The 25,204-nt window shown below is 37.0% G+C and overlaps 1 protein-coding gene across 11 annotated transcripts in view; it reads left to right on the plus strand.

The window, feature by feature from the left end:
- Positions 1 to 268: 268 nt before the first annotated feature.
- PCM1 (pericentriolar material 1) overlaps positions 269 to 25,204 on the plus strand; it is a 38,894-nt gene continuing 13,958 nt past the window's right edge. For 5 of the 11 annotated variants that reach the window (XM_052682041.1, XM_052682039.1, XM_052682044.1 and 2 more), the window contains exons 1-24: positions 269 to 384; positions 4,512 to 4,641; positions 5,185 to 5,430; positions 6,469 to 6,741; positions 7,297 to 7,467; positions 7,660 to 7,776; positions 10,755 to 10,932; positions 12,173 to 12,282; positions 12,577 to 12,793; positions 14,037 to 14,235; positions 14,524 to 14,700; positions 15,397 to 15,554; positions 15,763 to 15,977; positions 17,546 to 17,697; positions 17,779 to 17,908; positions 18,575 to 18,706; positions 19,296 to 19,486; positions 19,969 to 20,166; positions 20,711 to 20,933; positions 21,044 to 21,189; positions 22,129 to 22,319; positions 23,252 to 23,429; positions 24,094 to 24,449; positions 24,970 to 25,128. In XM_052682041.1, the coding sequence (XP_052538001.1) occupies positions 4,546 to 4,641; positions 5,185 to 5,430; positions 6,469 to 6,741; positions 7,297 to 7,467; positions 7,660 to 7,776; positions 10,755 to 10,932; positions 12,173 to 12,282; positions 12,577 to 12,793; positions 14,037 to 14,235; positions 14,524 to 14,700; positions 15,397 to 15,554; positions 15,763 to 15,977; positions 17,546 to 17,697; positions 17,779 to 17,908; positions 18,575 to 18,706; positions 19,296 to 19,486; positions 19,969 to 20,166; positions 20,711 to 20,933; positions 21,044 to 21,189; positions 22,129 to 22,319; positions 23,252 to 23,429; positions 24,094 to 24,449; positions 24,970 to 25,128 (4,213 nt within the window). In that variant the 5' untranslated portion in view covers positions 269 to 384; positions 4,512 to 4,545. The remainder of the gene's footprint in view (positions 385 to 4,511; positions 4,642 to 5,184; positions 5,431 to 6,468; positions 6,742 to 7,296; positions 7,468 to 7,659; positions 7,777 to 10,754; positions 10,933 to 12,172; positions 12,283 to 12,576; positions 12,794 to 14,036; positions 14,236 to 14,523; positions 14,701 to 15,396; positions 15,555 to 15,762; positions 15,978 to 17,545; positions 17,698 to 17,778; positions 17,909 to 18,574; positions 18,707 to 19,295; positions 19,487 to 19,968; positions 20,167 to 20,710; positions 20,934 to 21,043; positions 21,190 to 22,128; positions 22,320 to 23,251; positions 23,430 to 24,093; positions 24,450 to 24,969; positions 25,129 to 25,204) is intronic. The other 6 variants (XM_052682040.1, XM_052682043.1, XM_052682048.1 and 3 more) reach the window with 4 other exon arrangements.

Genomic DNA, 25,204 nt, shown 5'->3' on the forward strand with positions numbered 1-25,204 from the left:
ATTTGGAGTTCCCGCCGCCGTGTGCTAGAGCAGTCCTCAGCCGATAGCGCTGCGGGCCTGAGACTCGTAGAAGCGCGGGAAGAGCCAGCCACGCCACTCAGCCGTCACGCCGTGCAGCGCAGATGGCGCTTGCGCAGCGCGGAGGGGCATGAGCGAGCCGCGTTACTAGGTAACCGTGTGTATCCGTCCGCGGGGGCCGCCTCCCGTTCCCCTGGCGGTGCGGCGAACAAGATGGCGGCGGTGGCCTTTGAGGTAGCGCTGTGAGTCCCTCGGCCTCCGCTCTTCTTTGCGGCTGGAAGGTGAAGTCTTCGACTCGGCAGCCCGGGAGTGGTGAACGGCGGTGGAGGAGAAACCGGGCCCGGGTGCCCTCCTCTTCTCCGCGGGGTGAGCTGATCCTCTTGGAGGCCTTCGGGCGGCCGCCCGGCGCGGGGTCGTGCGGGAAGGAGTCGGCTGGCGAGGAGGGGGGCTTCGCCTCGCTGCTCGGGGCGGTGGCGAAGGCCGGGAGGAGACAGCGGGCCCGGAGACCCCGCGGGGCGGTAGGTCGGGCACGCCTGTCCGCTCTGGGGAGAGGCGCGTTGCCCTCTCTCCTGGGAGACGCCGGCGGGGCGTCGGCAACGGCCGCGGCTTTGCCCGAGGCTCGGAGGCTCGGAGCAGAGCCCGCCTTCCTCGCTGCCGCGGGCTCCGGCGCTGAGGGAGCGGGAGGCCTTCGGCGCGCCTCACGAAGGCCGTCGAGCAGCAGCGTTGCTCTGCGCTGCCCGTGACGGCGGGACCCACCGGGCCCTGAGCGCGCGCTGCTGCAGCGGGTAGTCCTTCCTTGGTCCAGGTGATTAGATTTGTGGCTCTCCTTGCTTCCGTGTGGGCTGTGCTGTGCGGGAGAGAGCTTTCTCTGCCATCTGCGTGTCGGTATTACACGGTTGGCAGTACTGTGTAGGTGTGTTCGATGACTTAATGCTAAATTGCAGTGCTCAGAGTGGAGTGTGTATCTAAAAAGCTGAGTTTAAGATGTACTTGATATCATCTTCCATCTTTATATGATGGCTTTTTATGACTGGGTTTTTTATTTAGCCTTTTCAAGCTTCTGAGCACAAAGGGGAGTATTGCTCACATCTCTTGCATCTGAGATGAATGCTGTAGTAGAAAAGAGTGCCAACAGCGAATCCACTGCAGAAAAAAAATCTTGCGTGTCTTCTGTATTTTCATTATATTAACATGTCTTCTTATGATGCTTCTGGCAATTTGCACGTTGCTGTAAATTGCAAAATGTGTGTGACTATAATTGTGTAGATGGTTTGATGTGTAAATGTTGTGACTTTAATCTCGTATGCTATTTTCTCATTGCTGTAGTAAACATGCTTGAAAGGGTTTTCATCTCCCTGGTAAATATTGCGAGGTATGTACATGCAGAAATAGAGCTCTCTTATGGATTCCCCATTGTCCAAGGAGCTGAGACTGTTACTGCATTGCTGCTTTCAGAAATAGAACAATGGAAGGACTCCAAAGTGTTTATAGGAGGATTTCATCTGGAAATAACTGGTATACTGAAAAGTAAGGCAATACACAAATTAGTGAAATATGTTGGGGATGTAAAACAACACTGTTTAGGTGAGAGCTTCATCTCCCAGAAGAAAGCCAGCTGAGCCTCTTTGATTCGTTACTTCATTGAGAAAAAATCAGCATAGCTGTGTGAATGTAAGTTTCCTTGTATATAACTTGTTTGGGAATATCCCAGACGATAGTAACAATGTTTAGAGTCTTCTTGTCTGAGAAGAGCACAGTGCAGTTAAAACATTTTTCTTACAGTCCACTTGCTGGAAGCAGTAAGGTTACTGTGATTTTTGAGCTGTATATAGTGGGGTACATTGGCATGCACCTTACCTTTATATGCTGAGAAAACTACTCAGAGTGTTACTTCCAGAATTAATCATAGAATGGCTTGGGTTGGAAGGGACCTCAAGGATCATCAAGTTCCAACCCCCTCCCGCAGGCAGGGCTGCCATCTGCTAGATCAGATTGCCTAGGGCCCCATCCAAACTGACCTTGAATACCTCCAGGGACGGGGCATCCACAGCCTCTCTGGGCAGTCTGCCTGTTCCAGCACCTCACCGCCCTCTCACTGAAAAACTTCTGCCTGACATAGAATCTAAATCTCCCCTCCTTAGTTTAAAACCATTTCCAGTTGTTCTGTCACTATACCTGTGTAGAAAGTTGATTTCCCTCCTGTTTATAATCTCCCTTTAAATATTGGAAGGCTATTATGAGGTCTCCCCACAGCCTTATCTTCTCCAGGCTGATACCTGGAGCGAAGATAGTTGAAGATAGTTTTTTGTGGAAAATTTTAGATTACATAAATATGAGTATTTTTTGTATTAAATTACAAGCTTAATATTTTCACTTCTTTTTTTTTTTTTTTTTTTTTTTTTTTTTTTTTTTTTTGAGTTTGTTGGTTTTTTTTTTTCAGTGGAAACTAGGAGAAAATTATTTTACTGCAGTTTTAGGAGAATTATATAACAGTATTATGACGAAGTGGCTTACTGAATTTGAATGTAACCCCAGATGGTCTCTAATCTCGTCATGATGAACTCGTTATGCTTAGTGGTGGAGGTCATCACAGAGTGCCTGTTAAAATGTTGGGTCTTGCACATCTGTGCAGCTGAATGGCTTTTCTGTAATTAAAAAGTTCTTAAAAAGGCATAGCTGTTTTCTAAAATAAGCCTTATTGATAACTATGGGTTTATTTTGAATGGTTGTCTTGTACACCTTGTGTTGGTGGAAGAGTTTCCCTGTTAACTTCTCGTAAGATGTTTGCATTTTTACATGAAAAATGTGAAAGAACATCATGTTTTTATTTTCTAAATTAATTTGGCAGTTCCCTTGAGTGAAAATTGCATAGGATGTGTGGTTTTATAGGTTTACCTTATGTTTTGCTCCTACTGATGGCATGGCTTCTATCTGCTTTCCTTGAGCCAACAGCCAGAGCATATGCAGCTGTTTGATTAGCCAGATGGGGGAGCCGTTTTGATTCAAAATTCATAGGGTTTTTTTTCTCCTTTTCAGATTTTGTTTGTTGGCCAGTTTGTTGGCTAGTTTGTAGGTGGAACTCTCTAATTGTTTCATCACAGAAGTTAGCAAGTGCAAGCAAAAAAGGGTTCTGAATGAATGTGCAAGGACAGTAAGGAGCAGATCTGTGTTTCCAAAGTAGCAGACTTAATTATATGTGCACTGTGATTCTGATAGTGAGTGTAGAAGCTAATTGGTGTCTGTTAGCATGGCTGAGTTTGATCCACTGCCAGTTGCAGATGTTATGGTAGAATGGCTGTACCTTGTAGATCCCATTTCCTTCGTGATCCGGTGTTTGGTTGTGGTTGCATAAAAATACTGCTTTGTACAACTGAACCTACTTGAAGGACTGTACTGTGGGATTGTGGTGAGATGCTGTAAGAGTTAAACAAGATGCATGCCTTTAAGCTTCATTATTTCTTTTTTTCCTGGGTTTGATTATGCAGATACTAGGTAAGATGCAGTAAAATGCAAAGAAATAAAGTTTTTCTTCATTTTCCAGTTAAAGGCAAAGCTAGAATTATGTTCCAACTTCGTAGTTAAGCTTACTTTGAGAAAGTAATTTTCTGCAAGACTGTTTTTCTTCTGTGTCTGTAACAGAACTTTCTGTTACACAGATGTTATAAAGAACCAGTTTGTAGCACAGTAGAGCTGTGTTAGCAGCAGTTAAAGTTCACAGTTCTTATTGCCTCCTGGTGGTGGGTACAGCTATTGAGCAGCCTAAGCTAATTTCTTCACTACAAAGGAATACTTTGTTTTTGGTCTTTCAGCTTAAACAACTTCACTATTTGCGTCAAAACTGGAAATAAATGTGAAAAATTGAAAAATAACAGATTCCATTCCTTTTGCTGCACAGAAATACACTGTTAAAGAGAAAATCAAAGTTGTAGGAAAACTATTTTGTTTTTGCTAGAAACTGGTGTGTAAGGAGTGTGGCACTCCCTCCTTAAATAACTTTTAGTAGGGAAAGTAGGAATGCTTTTATTGATGTCTGCTTCTTGTGTGTTTTATCAGCAAATATTGCCTTCAGTATTTTGCTGTTAGCATCTTAAAATTGAAAAAAAATGTCGAAGTTCAACAAAAGTGAGCAATTTTGGAGGCCTGGTATTAAATAGATGTCACTGGACCTAGAATTGCAGGCTTGATAAATCTCAAAGTAATCTTTGCAAGGACTTCTACAGGGTACTTTTGAAGTGAGGGATATTAAGATCATCAGAAAAAAACACATTTACTTCCTAAGAGCAGTGAGTTATAAAGAAAAGCTGGAGATTATGAAGTCTGTGAAAAAGGAACAAAAAACATCTGCAGCAGCCTCCCAGCTACTTTTAACAACATTATGTGTACTACGTTTTTATTAGTAGGTTTAGTTGTTAGAATATGTAATTGTCATATCAGAAATGTCTGTGCAAAAAAACTCTGCATAAACTGATTTTAATGCGGCTTATTTCTTTCAGCTGTTCCTTTTAGATTCTTTTTTGGGTGCTTGTCATGGCAACAGGAGGCGGCCCATTTGAAGAAGGCATGAATGATCAAGACTTGCCTAGCTGGAGTAATGAGAGCCTTGATGACCGGCTGAACAACACGGTATGATTCACCTTAGCCCTCAGTTGTTGTTTTATGTGGTACATTGAAAGAAACAAGTAGATTCTGTTATGGCAGGCAACAGTGCCAAACTGAACACTGCCAGTACAGCTTTTCAGTTAAGTATCTATGAAATCAAGAAAAGTAATTGAGGTGTATGTATGCAGCTGTTAGGTATAATGCAGAGATTGTACATTCCATAAATGTATTTATGGGAGGTGTTCTGAATAAAATAAAGTAACTAGACATACAAGCATGCTAGGTATTGTTAAAACTGAGAACTCTTATTCCTAAAAGTTCTAAACTGCCTAAGAGTATTTGCTGAAGAAGAATTTTGGCTTTATTTTACACAAATTATTATGAGCTTGTATGGGTTAGAAATTGCTCGACAAGTTTCACATAAGTGGCAAAGAAAATTATTTTTTATTTATGATTTTTAACTTTAAAATAGAAGTAAACTCTGTTTCACTAAATTTAAAAGTTTACTTTTTTGTCTACGTGGATAGTAAATGTGAGTTTTCTTCTTTTCCTTTCCTTTGTCTTAAGGACTGGGGAAGTCAACAGAAAAAAGCAAACAGATCATCAGAAAAAAACAAGAAAAAGCTTGGTGGAGAAGCTGAAACAAGGCTTACTAATGATATATCTCCAGAATCTTCACCTGGAATGGGACGACGAAAGACCAGAACTCCTCACACTTTTCCTCATGCTCGATATGTGACCCAGATGTCTGTTCCAGAGCAGGCTGAATTAGAAAGACTTAAACAAAGAATAAACTTCAGTGATCTGGATCAGGTTTGTGTGAACACTAGCTTTCACTATACATATATGTGTATATGTGACTACAGAAGTTGTTCATTCATCTCTTAATAATTTGTCAGACAAATAAAGTAGGCTTTCATAGTGCATAGCTTAAATGCACTGTGGGAGCCAAATAGTAATTCTAGTTTCTTAACTTGAGGAAAGTTCGGAAACTTGGCTTTTCTGGGCCTTAGGCTCTCCCAGCTCTCTTTACTTTGTTCCTCTCAATCATCAACAAATTTTGTGTCCTCAAACTAGTATTTTTTTATTCATCATACTTGTCTGTCACTTAAAAGTCTGTTATTTTATTCTGAAAGTTTGCTCTGAAGTGGCATAGTTTATGACTCTGAACACTACTATCACTGCAGCTTAAGCAGAGGAGGAGCAGCTGTAGAAGTTGCCCCTGTAATGTGGAGAAATGTATGACACAAATTTTTTAGCCCTAACTGCTTTGTTAGGAATATTGACATGTTTGGCCCTCTCTTGTCCAATGCAATAAGTTGGGGAGGTTAATTTGTTAGCACAAATTTATTGTTTCATTACTAACAATTCCAGAATAGAAATTTGTTAATCTTTGCCAAAGCTTGTTATTAACTTGTTAGAGTTGTAATGATTATGTTTGAAGTGTGATTCATTAGAATATAAGGCCTGGGAGAGCTTCCTCCAGAAATGTATGTTACGGGATCAAGTAGCTATTCAGAAGTTTCTAAAGAAAAGTTTGAGATAGCATATCCTACAAGCTATTATGCTACTTAAAAAATAATATGTATGTGTTCTTTCAAATTTACTTGAAGAAGTAGGGTGCTTTTCACTAAAACAAAGGTAGAGGCCAGAGCAAGGATGAGGAGCTAAGCTCTCTGTGGAGTTACAGAGCTCTTCTGCTTTTCAGATGTTCCAAGAGTGTGGGTTGCTCTCTGAAAACTGTATGACAAAGATTACTGGCACTGTTTAGCTGTTGTCAAGTCAGTACTTTATGAGGGAACTATAAGATCACAAATAAACACAATTATTCTATGTTCTCTTTGTTCATAGAGAAGCATTGGAAGTGATTCTCAAGGCAGGGCGACTGCTGCTAACAACAAACGTCAACTTAATGAAAGCAAAAAACCGTTCAACTTCTTGTCACTGCAGATAAACACTAACAAAAGCAAAGATCCTGTGTCAGGTTCCCAAAAAAAGGAAAGTGGGGAGCCATTGCAATGCAAAGACCTGTTTGGAGCTGCTCTAAACAAAGATTTCTTTCAAAATGGTCAGCTGTCTGTTCAAGAAGATGGAAGAGGAGAACCAGCTATGGATAGTAGCCAGGTACTTGTATAGCCTGTAATGTCTGTGGAATATGGGCTCTTCAAATGGTGTCAGTTATACTATTATTTTTCAGTGTTTTTGTAAATTTTTAGTGTGAGTGTTGTAGTTAATTTTGTATTAGAAATATTCTTCCCACAGTTCTAAGAAGCAGACTGAGAAAAAGATTGAACCAAAAGCAATGTATTGTCCTTTAGAAATCTAATTATTAGAAGGAAGTAAAAGAAGTTGTATTTGATTGTCTGTTATAGAGTTCTAAGAAATAGTCTCATAGTTAAGTATTTTAAGTATTTTAAGTATGTTAGTACTATCAGCTTGGTTCTGTTTAAGCTGATGTCAACAAGAAGCCCTGTGCTTCAGCCTTACAATTTCATGCATGCTTTTATCTGTTCTTAAAGGCTTTTATCTTTTAACCACTTACATAAATGTGCTTGTATGATTGAAAGTACAGTGTGTCACTTTATTATTGCTACTTGGCTGTTGCTTTCACCTTGTTTTGTGCATTAAATACCTTACAGCTATTGCTGAATGCATTCAGTAATTACAGTGTCTTTACAGATTGTCAGCAGACTAGTTCAAATTCGCGACTATATTGCTAAGGCCAGCTACATGCGGGATGATCTTGTAGAGAAAAATGAAAGATCGGCCAATGTTGAGCGTTTATCACACCTTATAGATCACCTTAAAGAGCAGGAGAAATCCTATCTGAAATTTTTGCAAAAGATGCTTGTAAGTTTGAGAACATAATCTATCTGTTTCTGCTCTGTAACCTTCAGTTTATTTTTTTTTTTAAAGAAGTTGACTGTTGCTGTTTCGATGGTGCTACTAGGGGTGTTGGTTTATAAGATGTAGTACCTTCCATAATTCACTTGTACTGCTCCATTTATATAGCTTTTTGTTTATGCCACTGAAATATTTCAGGCTAGAGAAAATGAGGATGATGGTGTTTGGACTATAGATTCAGCTGTGGGATCTGGTTCTATAGGTGAGAGCACATCGCTAAACACTGATGTGCAAGCTGAGGCATCATATACCATGGTAAGCTGCCTTTTAGTAATTTAGTAATTAAAATGCCAGAAATTAAGTCTTATGAGTGTTTGCTGTTTTATGTTTTTTTTTCTTTTGGTTGCTGTGGTGGTGACATGATATGCAGTTCAAGTTAATAAATCCCTTAGCCTTCTGTTCAGGAGGTATCCCTGTGTGCAGGATTTTTTCAGTATACATGGGAACAATGATTCTGTCAAAACAACGTAGTATTTCTTGATGAATTTTTAAAGATAATCTTTAACCTTTCCTAAAAGTAGATTAGAAGGTTAAATATGTATTTTGGTGGAAGGATGCATGCATGACATTAGTGTAGGAGTGGATAATTTTCTATGCATCTTTTCATCTCTTTAAGTTTTTCTGTTGATAAGGAATCTTGCTGTTGTTGGGTAAGATGAGAGGGTTATAAATGAACTATTAGTGGGCCATTGGTTAAGTGTCCTTTTAGTGATATGGTAGAGGTATTGGCTTAGCTCAGAAGTTTCTTTCCTTTAGTTGGAGGGGTGGATACCTTTTAGAAAATATATTCTGAATTAGTTCTGAAGTACACAGACCATCTCCTTTCCTATCTGTAGAGTCTTTACATTGCAAGCAGTTTTTGTTCTAGTTAAGAAAGCATTTTAACAGCAACTTCTGTATTGCATCTTTCAATACTTTTCTGAGGAGAATTAGTAGTTGGTACTGTTGTAGCTAGTTAGTACTCAGAGTGCTCTGCAAATGGTAAGTGAAGTGCTTGGTACAAAAGCAGCAGTTACAATCTTAAGGAGTCTTTGTAGTTATGTTTAGTTCTGGAAGAACTCTGTCACTGTAAGAGAAGTGCAATTATATGTATGGAGTGTATGCATTTAACTTCATAAAATCTTGGGGAAAAAAAAGTAGAAAAGGACCGGTACAAATTTTAAGATAGATGCATGAAAACTTGCATTTTTCTTCACCTCAAAAAAGGAGTTTGTTTTCTATTTGATACTTCATTTTGTAGTTAATTTCTCTTTTTATGCAGAATGAATGCTCCTGCTCTATAAGGTTGATTTCCATCTGGAGCTTCATTGCTAAAACTGTAAGAAAGAGTGGAACTATGCTGTTTAGTAGGTTTTATTTGATAGTAGTTTTCAATATGTGACAAGATAGAAGTGGATATGTTTGCAGTTTAAAAATGCATGTTAAGCCAGAGCACGTGTTCAAAATGTAATATGCTTAACTATTTAATAAAGGGGGAATCTTCTAGTATGAGCACCTGTCCCTGCATTGAGGACAAACTAGGGGCATTCAGCTTCGCGAGAGCAGGTTACAGATGCTGATGTTACAGCAAACCCGAAAGGGAGAAGTGCCTGAGTTGCTCTGGCCTTGTAGGATTTAGAGCCAAAAACATGGATTGCCTTCAAAGTTGCGCTTCAAAAACAGTGTTTTAGTCTCTAAATCAGGATTTAAACATGCCAATTTTTCTTTCATTTTTGTCCTTGTTAACTTGCTCCAAATGTATTTGTTACAGTAAATGTTTCTATTTGACTTGCTTACCTGTATTCATTCTCCTTGCCACTGAGTTTCTTTAGCTGGATCTGTTTTCTTTAGAGGTATTTGGCAGCTTTCTCTTCTGGAGTCTTAATATTGACAGAGAAAATAATACCTAGAACATGTAACTATATCAGCTGTTGGGAAGGTGTTCTGATTTTATGTGATGTTAGATGGCTCTTCCTGATTTCCCAGAAACAGAACAGCAAAACATGTAAATCAAATATTAATCAAACAAAATGTAGAAATATTAGGCTTGAAAAATGTTTTTTGTTTATTAATGAACACAGGTAAATCTGGTGTTTGAGTTAGCAATTGAGTGAAAGTTGGAGGCACATACCGCTTTTCCCTTTCTTCCCCTTCTTCCTGTGTTGATTTCATTTTTCTGTACTCTATTTTCCCTTTTCTCTGCTATGTATATGTAAGATAAGAATTTAGACAGAATGTTCAGCTCCAGTTGTATTGACACTTCTTTGAGAAGTGTTGAATTCTGGATGTATTGTCCTTTATCTTCTGGGAAGCTGAGTGTTCTTTTTTTGCCCAGAAATATTTAAGACACATGCTTCTATCCTGACTTTCAGTGCTGGATTTGTTTCACACTGGGAGAATTTTTTTATTTCAGGAAATCAGCATTGCATGAAAAGATGTTGATTCTTTTAATATTGTGTTTATGTTAACTCTTAACAAAAGGAGGCAATCTTTTCAGTGTTTTTCTCTGTAATATGATAAATCAACTTAAACAGAAGCAGGACCTTTACCAGTGGATGTCTCCTTAAAACACTTAATTCTTGAAAAGGTTTTGAGACAAATTTCCAGCTATTAATGAAGGTGGGCCCCGGAAAGTAACTTTAATGTATTTTAACCATACAGCACGCTTCCATTCCTTCAGATTTGTTTCCACGTGCTTGGAAATATGTTATAGAGGGAGTTCTTGTTTTGAAATTGATTTACCTAAGTCTGAAGTGATTTATTGCCTATGCCAAAAATACTGAGTACAAAAGTGAATACCTGTTATACGTTCAAACAGAATAACTATGTAAAACTTTCTACTTAAAATACATTTTAAGCTAGTAAATAGTCGGAGTCTTGTATCATTTGAAACACCATGATGCTGTGCCTTATGATGCTTAGCTTTAGCATTCTTATATTAATGCGTTGCTCTGAATTGATGCTTCGAAGGGCAGAGGGGTGCTTAGATTAGTCTTTGGGGTGAATTAAATGGCTGACTGTTTCTGAAGAAAACGTAATCCTGAGAGTGGTAAGCGTATCTTGATGATACAGGTTTTTTTCTTACTTTATGTCCAAAACTCCTTGATGAAGAGGACTGAAAAGTGAAACAGTTTCACCTTTAACTCTTGCCTGGCTTTGATTCAGTTACATTCTTGCTTGTTTTGATACCTCTAAGAGCAGTGTTTTCCAGATAAATTATCCTGGTTATGGTAATGTTCTTCTGTATCTTGCAGGCCAGAGATCCTCAACAGGAAGCTAAAGAGGAGTTGGAGAACTTGAAGAAGCAGCACGATTTATTGAAAAGGATGCTACAACAGCAGGAACAATTGAAGGCTCTTCAAGGAAGACAGGCAGCTCTTCTTGCTTTGCAGCATAAAGCAGAGCAAGCGGTTGCTGTTGTGGATGAGTCTGGTATGAAAGCATCTCTAATAGTTATTTTAACTTGCTGATTGAATGATTAATGCTGGAATTGTAGAATACATATTAAAAATTCTTTAGTAATTCTCTTCTTTGAAGTCTTACTGCAAGGCTATAATTTAATGTATTTTTTTTTTTTAATAATATTGTAAAATGACAAGTCAGTTAAAAATGACACAGCTGATTTCTGTTGTTTACTTGTAAAATCCTAATTTTTTTTTCCCCTAAGAATTGGACTACCGTGTCAGGTTAGGAGTCTGCCTCTTGTCTCTGTTAAAATGTATTAAGGCATTTGTAGGAAACTGGAGCATATAGAGGGTGTTGTCTCCCTTGCTGCAACCTTCTGGGCATAGGCAATTAGTAGTTTGAAGCTTTTATTTGCTCTCTTGTTGTTGTTTGGTTGGTTGTGTTGCTCTGGTTTGTTTGTTGTTGTTTTTTAATGGGTGGCTTCTTGACCATTTGATAGCCACTGATAGATTAATGGGTTACTCAGGGAAAGGAGGAAGTTACTGTAGCAATTACACAAGCAAATATGAAAATAGATCTCTAAAATTGTGGGATGCTTTTGACAATAGAGCACCACCATTATAACATGACCTTCAATTTAAAAGCGTTCTTCTAATAGGTCTTCATATACTCCCAGCTTTTTAAAACCTGTCTTTTGGACAGAGGCTTCTCTGTGATATGTCTAAAGGTTGCCAGCAGAGTTTCTCAAAAGTTCTGTCTTCGAAGAGCAAAGAATTGCACTTGACTTGGTGTGCTGTTGACATATGAGTTGTCTTAGACCTGTTTGTTGCAGTCTAGTTCTTTCAACTTAAGTGTTAGAGTTCTGCATGTAACATCGTTTCTTCCACTGCTCCACAAATGCTGTTGTATTTTCTTTGGGAATTAAGTAATCAGTTATGTGTGGTCCTAAGAAATTATGTCTTTACATGGAGCAACTTTGTAGTTAGGCTGCTAGAGTTGTGTGCCTCTTCCTCATAAAAGTTGTCATAAAGCTTAACTGGAGGGCAGGCTGGAAAACTAGTTCTTATAACATTTGCTTTGCTTTTTTTTATATTTTAAGTTCTGAATTTGTAGAAATATAAGCATTGATGTTTATATTTTACAAAAAATGCAAACCCTTCTATAAGGTTCTGTATGCTCACAGAACAAAGCGTTTTCATCAAATGGTCTTTATTTTGTTTCTGTGAACAAGTATTTACATTTTTCCTGCTCTTTTCTTCATGCCCAGTGGTAACAGAGACAACAGGTAGTGTTTCTGGAGTAAGCCTTACATCAGAATTGAATGAAGAATTAATTGACTTAATTCAGCGCTTTCATAACCAACTTCATGATTCTCAGGTCAGTCTTTGTGTTGCACACTGAAGTTACACCATTGTCTGTTTTTCTTATTCTTTTGAACAGTTAAATATTTGTCTTTTTATTTTTATTCCTCCGCTGGTAGAGTAATTGGAGTTCCTCCAAACCTGCAAGCTCAGCATCTCTGTGTTCCTGAGGGTTATCTATTAGCTAAGTGATGAAGTTCTTTGTTCTGCTGCTGAGCTTATCAAATCTATAAGAGGCCTTTTTGTTCGTTAAAATTTATTTTGCTTTTTACCCGTGGTGCTTTGAATGAAATGAAGTTATTCTTTTTAGACTCAGTCTGTACCAGACAATAGAAGGCAAGCAGAAAGTCTTTCACTTACCAGAGAGATTTCACAAAGCCGAAACTCTTCAGTGTCAGAACACCGGTCAGATGAAAAGGCACAGCTTTTCAACAAGATGCGAATGTTGCAGGGGAAAAAGCAAAAAATGGATAAACTGTTAGGAGAACTGCATACGCTTCGTGACCAACATCTAAATAATTCCTCCTGTAAGTTTATTTAAACAGAATTATCCATTTTCAAAAGTGCAGGTTTAAAACACACAGGGTGTATGTTTTTAAGGTGGCCCTGCAGTTGGCTAATGAATGATCCCTGTGGTAGGTGATGAAGCTGTGATGGGGCGGGCAGTATTGCATACCTGGTTTTTAGTGCAGTAAATGTTTCATACTTGCTGGAGAGCTTGACAAGCAAAATAGATAGCACTTATACATTGTAATATTATTGCTGTTGATTTGTGAGGTTGTGATAACTAAGTGTTTGGTTTTTTTTTCAAGGCTTATCAGTGACACTTCATATGGTACACTGCACAAATCAGAATGAGAATGATCTGTATATTATCACATTACTTCTGTATTTATGTACTGTGTGCTTCAGTTGTTAATAATGCTACTGCATGGTGGGGTTTCATTTTTATTTTTTTTTCCACTGTCCAAGAACTTTCTTATCCACTAGTGGAATGTACTTGAATGTCAGGTCATGCCAGAGGAAGTCAGCTGTCTGAATGGACTGGGTGTTTTGGCCTGTCCTCAGATGATTTTTCTATTCTTGAAGTCTCCCATGTGGGCCTACTGTTTGCTATATGTTTCTGTTTCTAGACTTGCATTTGCCCTGGTGAAGCTTTGTTCTATGGCTGGAAATTGGTGAAGGGCAATTATAGGGTAGTCTGATTAAGAAACGAATCCTTTCAGCTTGCTCCTGTAGAAGAGCAGACTGGTTTGGTGCTTATATTTCTAAAAGCCATTCTTCTTACCTGTACTTAACGTGCACTGTTTGAGTGCATTTGGTTATGATTTTTATATAGCTGGATAAAGTAAGCATATTTCAAGGCTGTGTTCTGAAGCATGTGGCTGTAAGAGCTTTCCAGTTGAGGAAAGAAAGTTACTAGAACTCTTCATCATTTTAAATGTTTAAACATTAAATTTAATCAAAAGCAATTCAACCATAAGTTAGTCCTTAAAAGAACTCTTTGGGCACATTGGCAGCTTGAAAATTTCCACTTAAGGTTTGATAAAGCTAAAAAGAACTGACTTAAGTATTGTTTATGGAAGCTGCCTATTTTGGTTAGCATTGCCTGTCGTGAAACTTAATGCAGAAGTTGTTCCTCGAAGAAAAGAAGGTGCTAACTGCTGTTTTGAATGCTGTTAATATTTTCTGTAATTACCTTTTAATGTAATTTGGTTAGGTAGGTTCTTTTTGAATGCTGTTTTCAAGAGGTATGTTTCTTCTTTGTAGTTTTTCCAGCTTCAAGTTCTCCTCAGAGAAGTATTGACCAAAGAAGTACAACTTCAGCTGCTTCTGCTCCTGTGGGCATAGTAACTGTTATCAATGGTGAATCAAATAGTCTGGCATCTGCTCCCTATCCTCCTGATTCCCTGGCTTCTCAGAATGAGAGTGAAGAGGATGACAATCTAAATCCAACAGAAAAGCTTCAGTAAAAAAAATATTTATTTATTTGCTTTAGTGGTTTTTTAGTATTGAGTTTTAGGTGTGTTGTAGTAAATTCTGTATTAAGAAACTGTTTTGTGTTTTAATTTACTTAACAGGCTACTTAGTAAATGGTCTGAGACAGTAAAATGCTCCTTAGCTTCAAGCAGAAGTTTATTACAGTAGAAAAATTACAGTAAATGTTAAGAACTGTAAATGTGCCTATCTATTTTCTCAGTTTCCATAGATTTAATTAATACTGCCCTGTGTTCTGTTTTCTTTTTTTTCCCCTCAGGAAGCTAAATGAGGTTCGTAAGAGACTGAATGAGTTACGTGAGCTAGTTCACTACTATGAGCAAACATCTGATATGATGACAGATGCTGTGAATGAAAACACTAAGGAAGAGGAAGAAACAGAGGACTCGGGAAGTGATTCTGAACATGGGGATCCACAGCCTGTTACAAATATTAGGTTATTATATATTTTGTCATCCTCAGTCTTTGTAGCTAAGTTGTCATAGGTTTCCTGAATCAATGCAAGATTTCAGTGAACAAGAAGTAATCCATTTTTCACATGAAATTTTTGGAAAAGTTATTGTAAGGGTTATTTTTATGTAACTTACACAGGTTAGTAATAATCCTATTCTATTGCAAATGCTGATCTGTAGGCTCAAGTACTGAAATGTGTGTGAAATTCCTCTGGAAGATGAACAGTCCCAGAGCTAGGAAGTTCAAGCAGAAGCAACCTTCAGTGTATAGAGTCATTTTGAGCTATAGTAATAGGATAGTTGTGTGCATCTCTGCAGAAATCAATACTAACCTGGTGATGAATCATACAAAGCTATTTATAAAAACGTACACCTTGAAATCCTCTTGTAGACTGATACTGCTGCAGTTTGAGTAGGGAAATAATTTGTAGCTGCTTCTGATTTTCATGTATTTATCTATTTTTTGGGGGGAAACATGTCTGTCTGAGAGATGGATATTGAGAATTCTCAATGTCTGGACTAATTTTGCAAGTGAATTTTAGGAGATTTTTTCTTTTTTTAATTCCAAAGGATTAAGAAAATAAAGACATTCATAAAAGTGAGTCAATAAAATGGCTGAAGTAGTATTCCATCAAGACCAATTCTTGAGAAGCTAACATGAGTAATGCATTTCACCCTAGAAACCCTCAAGGAATCAGTAGTTGGAGTGAAATAAATAGCAACTCAAATGTACAGTGTGGAACTAATAACAGAGATGGAAGACATCTTAATACAGACTGTGAAATAAATAATCGATCTGCTGCTAATATAAGGACTCTAAAAATATCTTCTACTCTAGGTATGTTCTAAAATCTAATAATTTAGGTCTCAGTGCATCTGTGATTCTGATAGCCATGCAACATTTGGGAGAACTTTGTTCGAAGTGTTCAAGTCTTAAAAGTAGGCTGGTATTTTTCTGAAGCGTAGTAATTAAATAAAAGTAGGGATTTCAGTAATGTAATTGATACTGTTTTGTTTACTCCCCTCTTCCCTCTCCACATCTCCAGACTGTCATAATAGGGAGGATGACAAAGATACTGACCTACCCCAAGGTGACGACGATGAAGTGGAAGAAGATAGAGCTAGTGAAGATTCCATATCTAGTCACAGAAGCAGCCTGGGTGATGTTGCAGGAGATGCTGAGTTTGAGCAGAAGATTAATAGGCTTATGGCTGCAAAGCAGAAACTTCGACAGTTGCAAAACCTTGCTGCTATGGTGCAGGTATTCTATGACTATAAATCCGTGCATGAAAATGTAACTCGTTATTTCATGTAATGTGGAACTTTTAGTGGGGAAAAATTCTGCTAGTCTACAATATAGGATAGACTGGGAAAAAGGAGACAATAGTTGATTTGTCTGAAGTTGAAGGTGACACTGAGTTCAAATCTGGAATTTTCTTGGGATGCTGATCTAAGACAAGAATGACTGTAACACTTTATCTTGGCACTGGCTTTTATGAACAAGAACAACAACAACAACAACAAAAAAAACAGGGAGTCTAGTATTCTTTAAATTATTTTGATCTATGGTTTTAAACTTATTATGGATGTTTGTTTTAGTTTTGCAATCCTAGGTTTTGCAGTGTTATATCGGATTTGATTAAAGTCTTCAGATCTATTTGAATTGTTGCAGTATGTTGGAACTGAGATGTTTGGGAAACTTGTTGTTTGTTAAGGATTTTGAGAGCCAGCTATATATTTGACAGTGTTTTTAATTTGAATGTCTTTTTTATATTCATTATTTTTGTTAAAAAGAGCTTTTCTTGAGTCTTTTATCTCTGTGGAAAACTTGGATTTAAAGATTTAAATTTCATGTCTGTATACTGAGTGTATGTAAGTATGACAGACTGTAAAGGTTTTTTGTAAGAGCTGTAAAATCAATTTTAGTACATGGTTTTTTTTTTTAATAATAGTAGCAATATAGATGATGTATAGCTATTTTGAGACTACATTGCTGTCAAAATTCCCCGCATCTGGATTGGGATTGTTTTTTATGACCACTACCAAAGATTTTTATCTGTATAGTGTTATAAGTCAGAATTAAACAGAATACAGCATCTTAAAAAGAAAACACAGAAACATACGTTCAGTCTTCATATTTGAAAGGTTTGAACCTTTGTGCTTAGTAACAGTGTTGTAGATCTGGATGGCTACGTTGTGCTTAGGCAGTGATGATCTTTTCAGCAGGTTCTATATTCAGAAAGATTGTGTTGAAAGAAGAATGCTGTGGCTACAAGAATTTGGAGATTTAATTGAGAACTTGAAATGGAAAAAGCTGTAACAACAAAAAAATGGAATAGGAAACCTTGCAGAAAATTGTATCTAAAATATTTGAAAAAAATCACTTTTCAGAGTAGTTTCAGTTTTATTTTAAGCTAATAATACTATATGTAATTATTATTATTACAGTAATTAAGAGTCTTCAACTCAGTTTTCTTCTATTCTCCTTCCACTATTTTTTCTTGATGTGCTCATGTATTTCTATCTTCTCAGTCACTGGTGTAAAGTGCAATTCAAGTGGTTCAGGCTCCCAGAAAGAGGCACATATTATTTTGTGTTTATATCAATAGTTGCACCAGTTTGAGCTTTGTAACTTTGAATTATCTTGTTAAGATAATTTAAATTAGCTGTAAGTCAGGGTAACATGAAGGTAATGACCTCTTTAGTTTGAACGGCAGGATGTTCAGACTACTTAGTTAGGGGAAAAAGAATTGCTTTGATAAAATGAACATCTTATATTCAGTTCATCAGTTTGAAAATAGTCTGATTGCCTTCTTGTCTTCCTTTCAGGATGATGACCCAGAACCTCAAGTACTCACTGCAAATGCATCTAACATGGGTGACTTTTTGGGTGAGATGGAAGAGAGAAAGCAACAACCAAACAATGTTCGAGTTAGTACCAATAAGTTGCAAAAAGATGTAGGACTGAATGAAAAAGCAAGGTATGTCTTTGTCTGAGGACCGTAGAATCTTTCTTTAGATGACTTCTTGCCAAGTAATATGTGGGTAACGTATCCATGCAGAGAGAAGTTTTATGAAGCTAAACTTCAGCAGCAGCAGCAGGAACTTAAGCAGCTACAAGAAGAAAGAAGAAAACTAATGGAAATTCAAGAAAAAATTGAAGTGTTACAGAAAGCTTGTCCTGATCTTCAAGTAGGTAGACTTTCTTTCTTTCTTAGGCTGTTGAAGAGTGAAACATTATTTTCACACCATTTTTCCCAAGTAAAAAAATCTTGCTTTAAAAAACTTGTTACTAATTGTGTTCTACATTAAGAATTTGGATTTCCCAAGCTAGAAAAGAGCTCTGGCTATCTAGTTCCATTGACGTTCTTGCTCAGTGATTGTTATATCAAACTCTAATTTCTGTTCTTTGTCCTCAAAAATTGCAGTGTTAAAGTCTCCAAAATGGAGAACCTCCTATATTATTTTTAGTTTGGAATTTGTCTGTCTGCAGTATCTGCTAGTCACTGCATCTTTATTCTTATTAGTCATTTGCCTGTTCTGCTGCTGTCAAACAATAGTGTCTCATAAACATGATCAACACTTTGTTGTATTCAAACTGAACTGCAGTACTGTACTTTTTTCATACTCCTTAAAGATGATTTCATATGAAATGAGCAGTAAATGGTCAACATCGTGTATCTACAGCATTTTACAATAATACATTAGATTAAAATCAAATTTTGTTTGTTTCTGACTAACCTCTGAAGTAAGTACTTAATGGATTCTAAAATTACTAAATAATTCTGCTATCTGAAGGAGCCTGAATTGTAAATTTTAGAAGGTTAAGCTGTTTTGTCATTCTGCCTTTTCTTTCAGTCTGCTGGCCTGGGTAACAGTCCAGCAAATAGACAGACTCCACCAGCAGCCTCAAATCCAGCCATGAATGAGTGTAACACAGCTGGCAAGCCTTTACTTGAATTTGGTGAATCTGTACCAGTAGGCAATGAGGTATTTCATACTTGATATTCTGGTACTTTATGTGGAAAGGGGGAAGGAAAAAAAAAAAAAAAAAGGAAACTTGGACACATTATTTTAAGTACTTTATATGAAGAGAGTGTAATATAGTAGCCATGATAGTGAAATGTACATAATTGATTTACTTCATTTCTGGAAAGAAGTAAATATTGATAGTGCTGTACTTTTCTTCATGCTCCTGGAATATTTTTTTTTTCTCTATGATGTAAGTGTAAGAGGTCAATAATATGCATTTACAGCATTATATAATATATTAGATAAAAATATTTTTTTGTTTCTTGACTAACCTTTGAAATGAGTTGTGGGATTAGAAAGTGTTCTGTGAAGCCTGCACTATTTGTCTTATTTTAAAAAAAGTAACTATCCTCATTTGTTTAATTACCTTTTTACATTCTAAAATGGCTCCTAAGATGGATCCTACTTGGATGCGTTTTTGTAGTGTGATTGATACCAGTGCCTGGACAAAAATGTCAGTATAGTATCAAAGAGTGAAATTGTAAGGTTTTACTTGAGTTTTTTTTGTTTGTTTGTACTCCGATGCTTTCAATTTTATTGGAAACAGTTATGGTCTGAGATGAGAAGACATGAAATTCTAAGAGAAGAATTGCGACGGAGAAGAAAGCAACTTGAAGCTTTAATGGCTGAACATCAGAGGAGGAGAGAACTGGCAGAAACAATATCTACTGTTGCTGCATCAGTTAAAAGTGAGGGGTCAGAAATTCAGCATACTCCCCAGCAGAGTAGGACAGAGAAGTAAGAACATGAGTTTCTCTTTGCTGTCAGTCAGTGGGTGATTCTGTTATTTCGTGACGTTTTGGTCTTGAGTTACTTCTCATTTTTATCTGAGAATTGTTGAGTGATGGTATAACAACATTAGATGGATTTCTTGACTTCTAAAGTCAAGTTGGTCACATCCCAGTTCTTCCCCCCAGTGTATTTCTTCTCCTCACTAAAGAAGAGAGGAATTCCTGGAAAATGCCAAATGCGTGGAGTATTGTTTCTTCATCTTTACAACGTTTGTAGAGAGAATAATTTTCCAAAACAGTATGATATTTTACTCAGTTGTTCTGATATCAGAAGAATACTAGTTTCTTTTCTGTTAGATAAATGAATTTTGGTGCATCTTGATTAATTGGTGGACTTGTAATTGTCAAGAGATTGTTTGTTAAGTTTATAGCAAACTATTAAAACAAAACAACTTTTTTCCCCAAACCTGTCTCATATTCAATGTTCAGTAGGACAATGGCTACCTGGGGAGGTTCTACCCAGTGTGCACTAGATGAAGAGGATGGAGATGAAGATGGTTATCTCTCTGATGGACTTGACCAGGCAGAAGAGGAGGAAGATGCGCCAAGTATGAATGACAGCTATTCTGTTTATCCCAATAACCAAATACCAGAAAGTGTGTATTATCTTAAAGGAAATAAGGACAGGTAAGTGGCATTACTTGTTAATTTAATGCTTGTGAGGGTGTTTTTGGAAGGGGTAGAAAGATCGTTGCACTAAATGCAAAGCACCCTACTAGATCAAAGTGAAATTTCTTTGTGTGCTAGTGAGATGTATGCAGTGGCATTTTCTTATCTTAGCCTCTGTAGCTACAGTGTGTATGATAAATTTTGATTATTCTGTATTCCTGTGTTAAATATTGCCTGCCATTCAATTACCTTGTGTTGTGTTGTGTTGTGTCCTCGTGTTGTGTTTCAGTCAGCATAGCAGATGACTTATGTGAATTTTTGGTGTCTCTTCAAAATCAATGATTCAGAAAATTATAATTACTTTCCTCTGGTTTTTATTAGTGAAAAATAATCAGTGCTAATGCATGAGACATTCTGTTTGGAACCTGTGCTGCTTCTTACTGCATTATGTTGATTGTTGTATGTACAACTGAAAATTTGATGATTGAAGCAGCCCTAATAGGAAGGTCTGAAATGTCAGCTTTTGTTCTCATTCTTACTTTCTGCTTCTTCCCTGCCTTAGGTGGAAAAATTGCCGTCCTCTTTCAGCAGATGGGAATTATCGACCAATGTCTAAAACTAGGCAGCAGCAAAACATCAGTATGAGACGCCAGGAAAACTTTCGGTGGATATCGGAGCTTTCTTATGTGGAAGAAAAAGAACAATGGCAAGAACAGATCAATCAGCTGAAGAAACAGCTTGAATTTAGTGTTAGCATTTGCCAGACTTTAATGCAAGATCAGCAGGTAGGCATGAAGAGCAGTTAATTTGGTGTTCTAGTTCAGTGTTTTCCTAAATTTTTCTAGTGGTAACTTCTGATTTTGGTAATTTGGTCTCTGTTGTTTTCTTTCCACAGACTCTATCCTGTTTTCTACAGACTTTGCTTGCAGGCCCATACAATATGATGCCCAATAATGTTGCATCTTCACAAGTACATCTTATTATGCATCAGTTAAACCAGTGTTATACTCAACTGTCTTGGCAGCAGAATAACGTCCAAAGGTTTGTATTAGGATTTAGCTGTATAATTTGAAGTGCTTCAGTATATGCCTTTGGTTTTTGGCAGATGACCTGGATAGATTCTGGATTCTGACTGTGTAATGGAAAGATGTTGGAAAAGCTTTGTCCTTGCTTAGATTTTTCAGTCATGATGTGTACATAGTAATGCTGTGTTTGAATGTACTCCTTACATCTTCTGAAAAAATAATCTTTTTGAAGTAAAAAAAATAAAAACAGTAGCAGCTTCATTTCATGGTATGAAATTTCAAAATCTTCATCTCTGTTTTGTGCTTGATAAGTGATACGTAGTTACCAGCCCTTTTTGCATAATGTTTTAAAGTAATTTAGATGGCAGTTGCTGCAAATAAATACTTTGCTTCTTCTGTTGTTTCCGTTTAATTTTGTTTCCAAGCTGCTTGCTTCTTGCTGAGTGACTTTTTTTTTTTAAATCATTCTCACCAGCATGTTTAATTTCTGTGAATGTGACCACAATGACAGATCTGTTGATTTTAAACTGTGTGTGTCTGTTGCTTAGAATTAAATAAGAGCTACTTTTTGACTGGCCAAATGACTTTCTTTACATATGTACTGAAAACATAGTTTGTGTGTGTAAATGGATACATGGACAGGTGAAATACAAGTCTCAAATTAGTGAGAGGAATAGATTTACAATTTTTTGTCAGCCCGAGCATCAAGGGCACACTTAGTGGCTATGCTGGCTAGTACCAGAATTGCTGTCGAGTCAAGGAATTTCAGTTTAAGAATTGTTTATGTTACGTCTTAGTGTATTAAGTTAAGTATTAAGTTAAGCTCTATTAGTGAAGTTTTTTTGCATGGTGTTGTCTACTGCTACCAATCCCGCTGGTTATTGGATTTCTATCAAGTTATTTTCTCTTGTGGTGTTTAAATTTTGAGGCACTCTTTTTCCTCCTTGTTTTCAAGATTGAAACAAATGCTAAATGATTTAATGCACCAGCAAGAACAACAGTGTCAAGAGAAGCCATCAAGAAAAGAGAGAGGCAGTAGTGCACCACCACCTCCATCTCCTGTTTTCTGTCCATTCAGCTTTCCTCCACAGCCTGTGAACCTGTTTAATATACCGGGATTTACTAATATTTCTTCATTTGCTCCAGGTGAGTATTACTGCAAGTGTGGAAAGTAATATGATTTTTTTTAATTTCTGCCCTCTCATTCTGTGTTAATTTAATGGAACTCTGTCTTGTCCTTCAGATTGAAATTGAAGTACTTGAAGTTACAGTATTTATATGAAAAGAAGTTTGTATCTCTTTTGGTTAGGACTTAGAGTGCTTATTTTGAAATATGGCAAATAGCAATGTGTTACCAATTTTTGTTTGTATCAGAATTATTGAGTAACTACTGATTTGGATACAGTGTTCCTAATCTCGTTACCAACTCTTTTACTGTTTAACTTGAAATAGGGCAAATAATGTATTCTACTGTGTCTTTAAAAAAAAAAAAAAAAAGCGATTCCTGAATTATCTTAAACAGTAATATTTTAGCCTTTTTAGAAAATCAGCATAATCTGAAAGCTACCAGCTATGTCTCTCAATTATTATTTAAATTACACAGAATCTACACAGAAGAGTAATTGTGCTCAATTTGTTACTTCGATGAAGATTCTGAAGTTAAAGTAAGCATTATATGTTCTTTGACCATGTGAATACTTGCACTGTTGGAATTTTCCTGTGAGCTTGATCACTGAAGAGCTGGTAGTCTTCACACACAGAACTCTGGGTTTTTTATTTTCTTTATAGGAACTTACAATTTTTACCTCACTTGTAGGAGTGAGTATTCTTGAAATGTCTTCAACTGTACACTGGTGGAGTTGTAGTGGTATGTGCAGTTTCCAATCATGTTTGACACCTGCATTGAAGATAAATTTCTCATAATTGCAACCTTTTCAGGCCAAGAGTAGTTTTTTCTTATTTCCCTACCACATTTTTTTTGTTTCAGCATTACAAGGTGCCCCGCAATGTCTCAGACTTGACGTACAGTGTGTGGATAAATGATGCAGTAACTTATGTCATTCTTTTTAATTTTGTAGGTATAAACTACAATCCAGTGTTTCCTTCTGGCTTTGGAGATTTTGCACGCAGTGGTTTTCCACAAAGCAGTGAGCAGCAGCAACATCCTCTAGATCATAATACTTCTGGAAAAACTGAATATATGGCATTCCCCAAACCTTTTGAAAGCAGTTCCTCTAATGGAGCAGAAAACCAAAGGTATGTTTTGTCACAGTGCAACTCTCCTGTAACCACTATTGTTACACCTTGCTTTAGCCCCACAGGACTAGGGTTCTTTTTGGGAACTTATGTGTAAAGTTAACTTACAAGATGAGCTTTAATTTTTAAGTTTCAATATGTTTTTTGTTTTTTTTTCTTTTCATTTGTGTTCTGTTTTTCTGTGTATTAAGTCATGTATTGTTTCAGGAATATTCCAACCTTCAATGTAGCGTTGTAGTATTCTGTGATACATTTTTGTCTGTGGAGGGAGCTTTCTGTTTTGAACTTGAGCAATCAAGATAACAAGAAGATACAAATAGCTTCAAAGTGATTTTATTTTTTTAATGCTACTGTAGGTAGTAATGAATATTGTTTAAAGAGTGTTTTGTCTTATAATACTCTTCAGTGTAATTCAAGGTACATAACCATATTCGGGTTGCAGTCAGTCAGAAATGTGAATTTCTTCAAATGTCTTCATTTTTCCATTCCAAGAAAGGAACTTGCTACATGTTTTTTAAATGTCAGTGTTCAGCTGATGACTGAGTAACTAGGGAAGATATCTTACGCTATAGATGAAACTCTTTGTTTGTCTGGTAATACATGCTGCTTCTGTCTGAGAAGGCAGGTTGTGATATGTTATGTTGTTTTTTCCTTTTGATGGAAGGAGTCATAGGCAACCTGAAGATGAAATGGAAAAAAGATCAGCTTGGCTTAATGATAGCCAGGAAGTGAAAAAAGATGATCAATCTCAACTGAAAGCAGGCTTTCCAGTTTCAGTACAGAGCACTGCTTCGGGTCATAAAAATCACTCTGATACGAGCAGGAGAAGAAACTTTGATGAAGAGTCCTTGGAGAGTTTTAGTAGTATGCCTGATCCAGTTGACCCAACTACTGTGACAAAGACATTTAGATCTAGGAAAGCTTCAGCTCAGGCAAGCTTGGCATCAAAAGATAAAACACCCAAATCGAAGAATAAGAGGAAGAATTCTTCTCAGCTAAAAGGCAGAATTAAGAATACTGGTAGGTTGCAAATAATCTTATATGCTGTGGCAAACTGAATATGGATTATAGTCGCTGCATTCCAGAGAATTTACTATCCGTAAGTGGTATTTATAGTGAGTTCTTGAAATACATCTTACTGAAATATGAATTCATTTTTGTGACACAATTACACTAAAGTTTTTGAGTATTTCAGCAAATAAAGCCATAAATTATTAGGAATCCTGGTTTGAGTGCATAAGTGGGTACAGATGCAATAAGAGATGAGGTGCCTTCCTCTTCATTAAGTCTTCGTGTTCTGACTGGGTGACTTACTGAGGAAGGTATTTCAGTAAAATACAGAATCAGTCTGGAATGAGATGGACACTGCTAGCATACATACTACTGCTGCAGTCATTGAGAATTTAGTGCTGCTGTATCACCTCAGCAAACAAAGGAAAATCTGAAAGATAGTTGTTTTTTCATTTTGAAATTGCCCTTGAACCTATGTATGGAAGTAAGAAAACTCTTTGTGATTTCCCTTTCCACTTCTTCCCATAAGGTTATGACAGTGCGAGTGCTTCTAGTGTGTGTGAACCCTACAAAAGCACTAAAAGTAAACACTCTGAGGAGGTTGTTCATGCAAAGGTGTTCAGCAAGAAGAACCGGGAACAACTGGAAAAAATAATTAAATACAGTAGATCTACTGAAATGTCTTCAGGTATTCTTTTCTGAATTTCAGTAATTGTTATTGTGTAAACTTTGTGTAACTATAATTAGTTACAACTTTATTGCTT

This window comes from Tympanuchus pallidicinctus, unplaced genomic scaffold, assembly GCF_026119805.1.
Source record: "Tympanuchus pallidicinctus isolate F22 unplaced genomic scaffold, pur_lepc_1.0 scaffold2, whole genome shotgun sequence".
In the NCBI taxonomy this organism is placed as follows: Eukaryota; Metazoa; Chordata; class Aves; order Galliformes; family Phasianidae; genus Tympanuchus; species Tympanuchus pallidicinctus.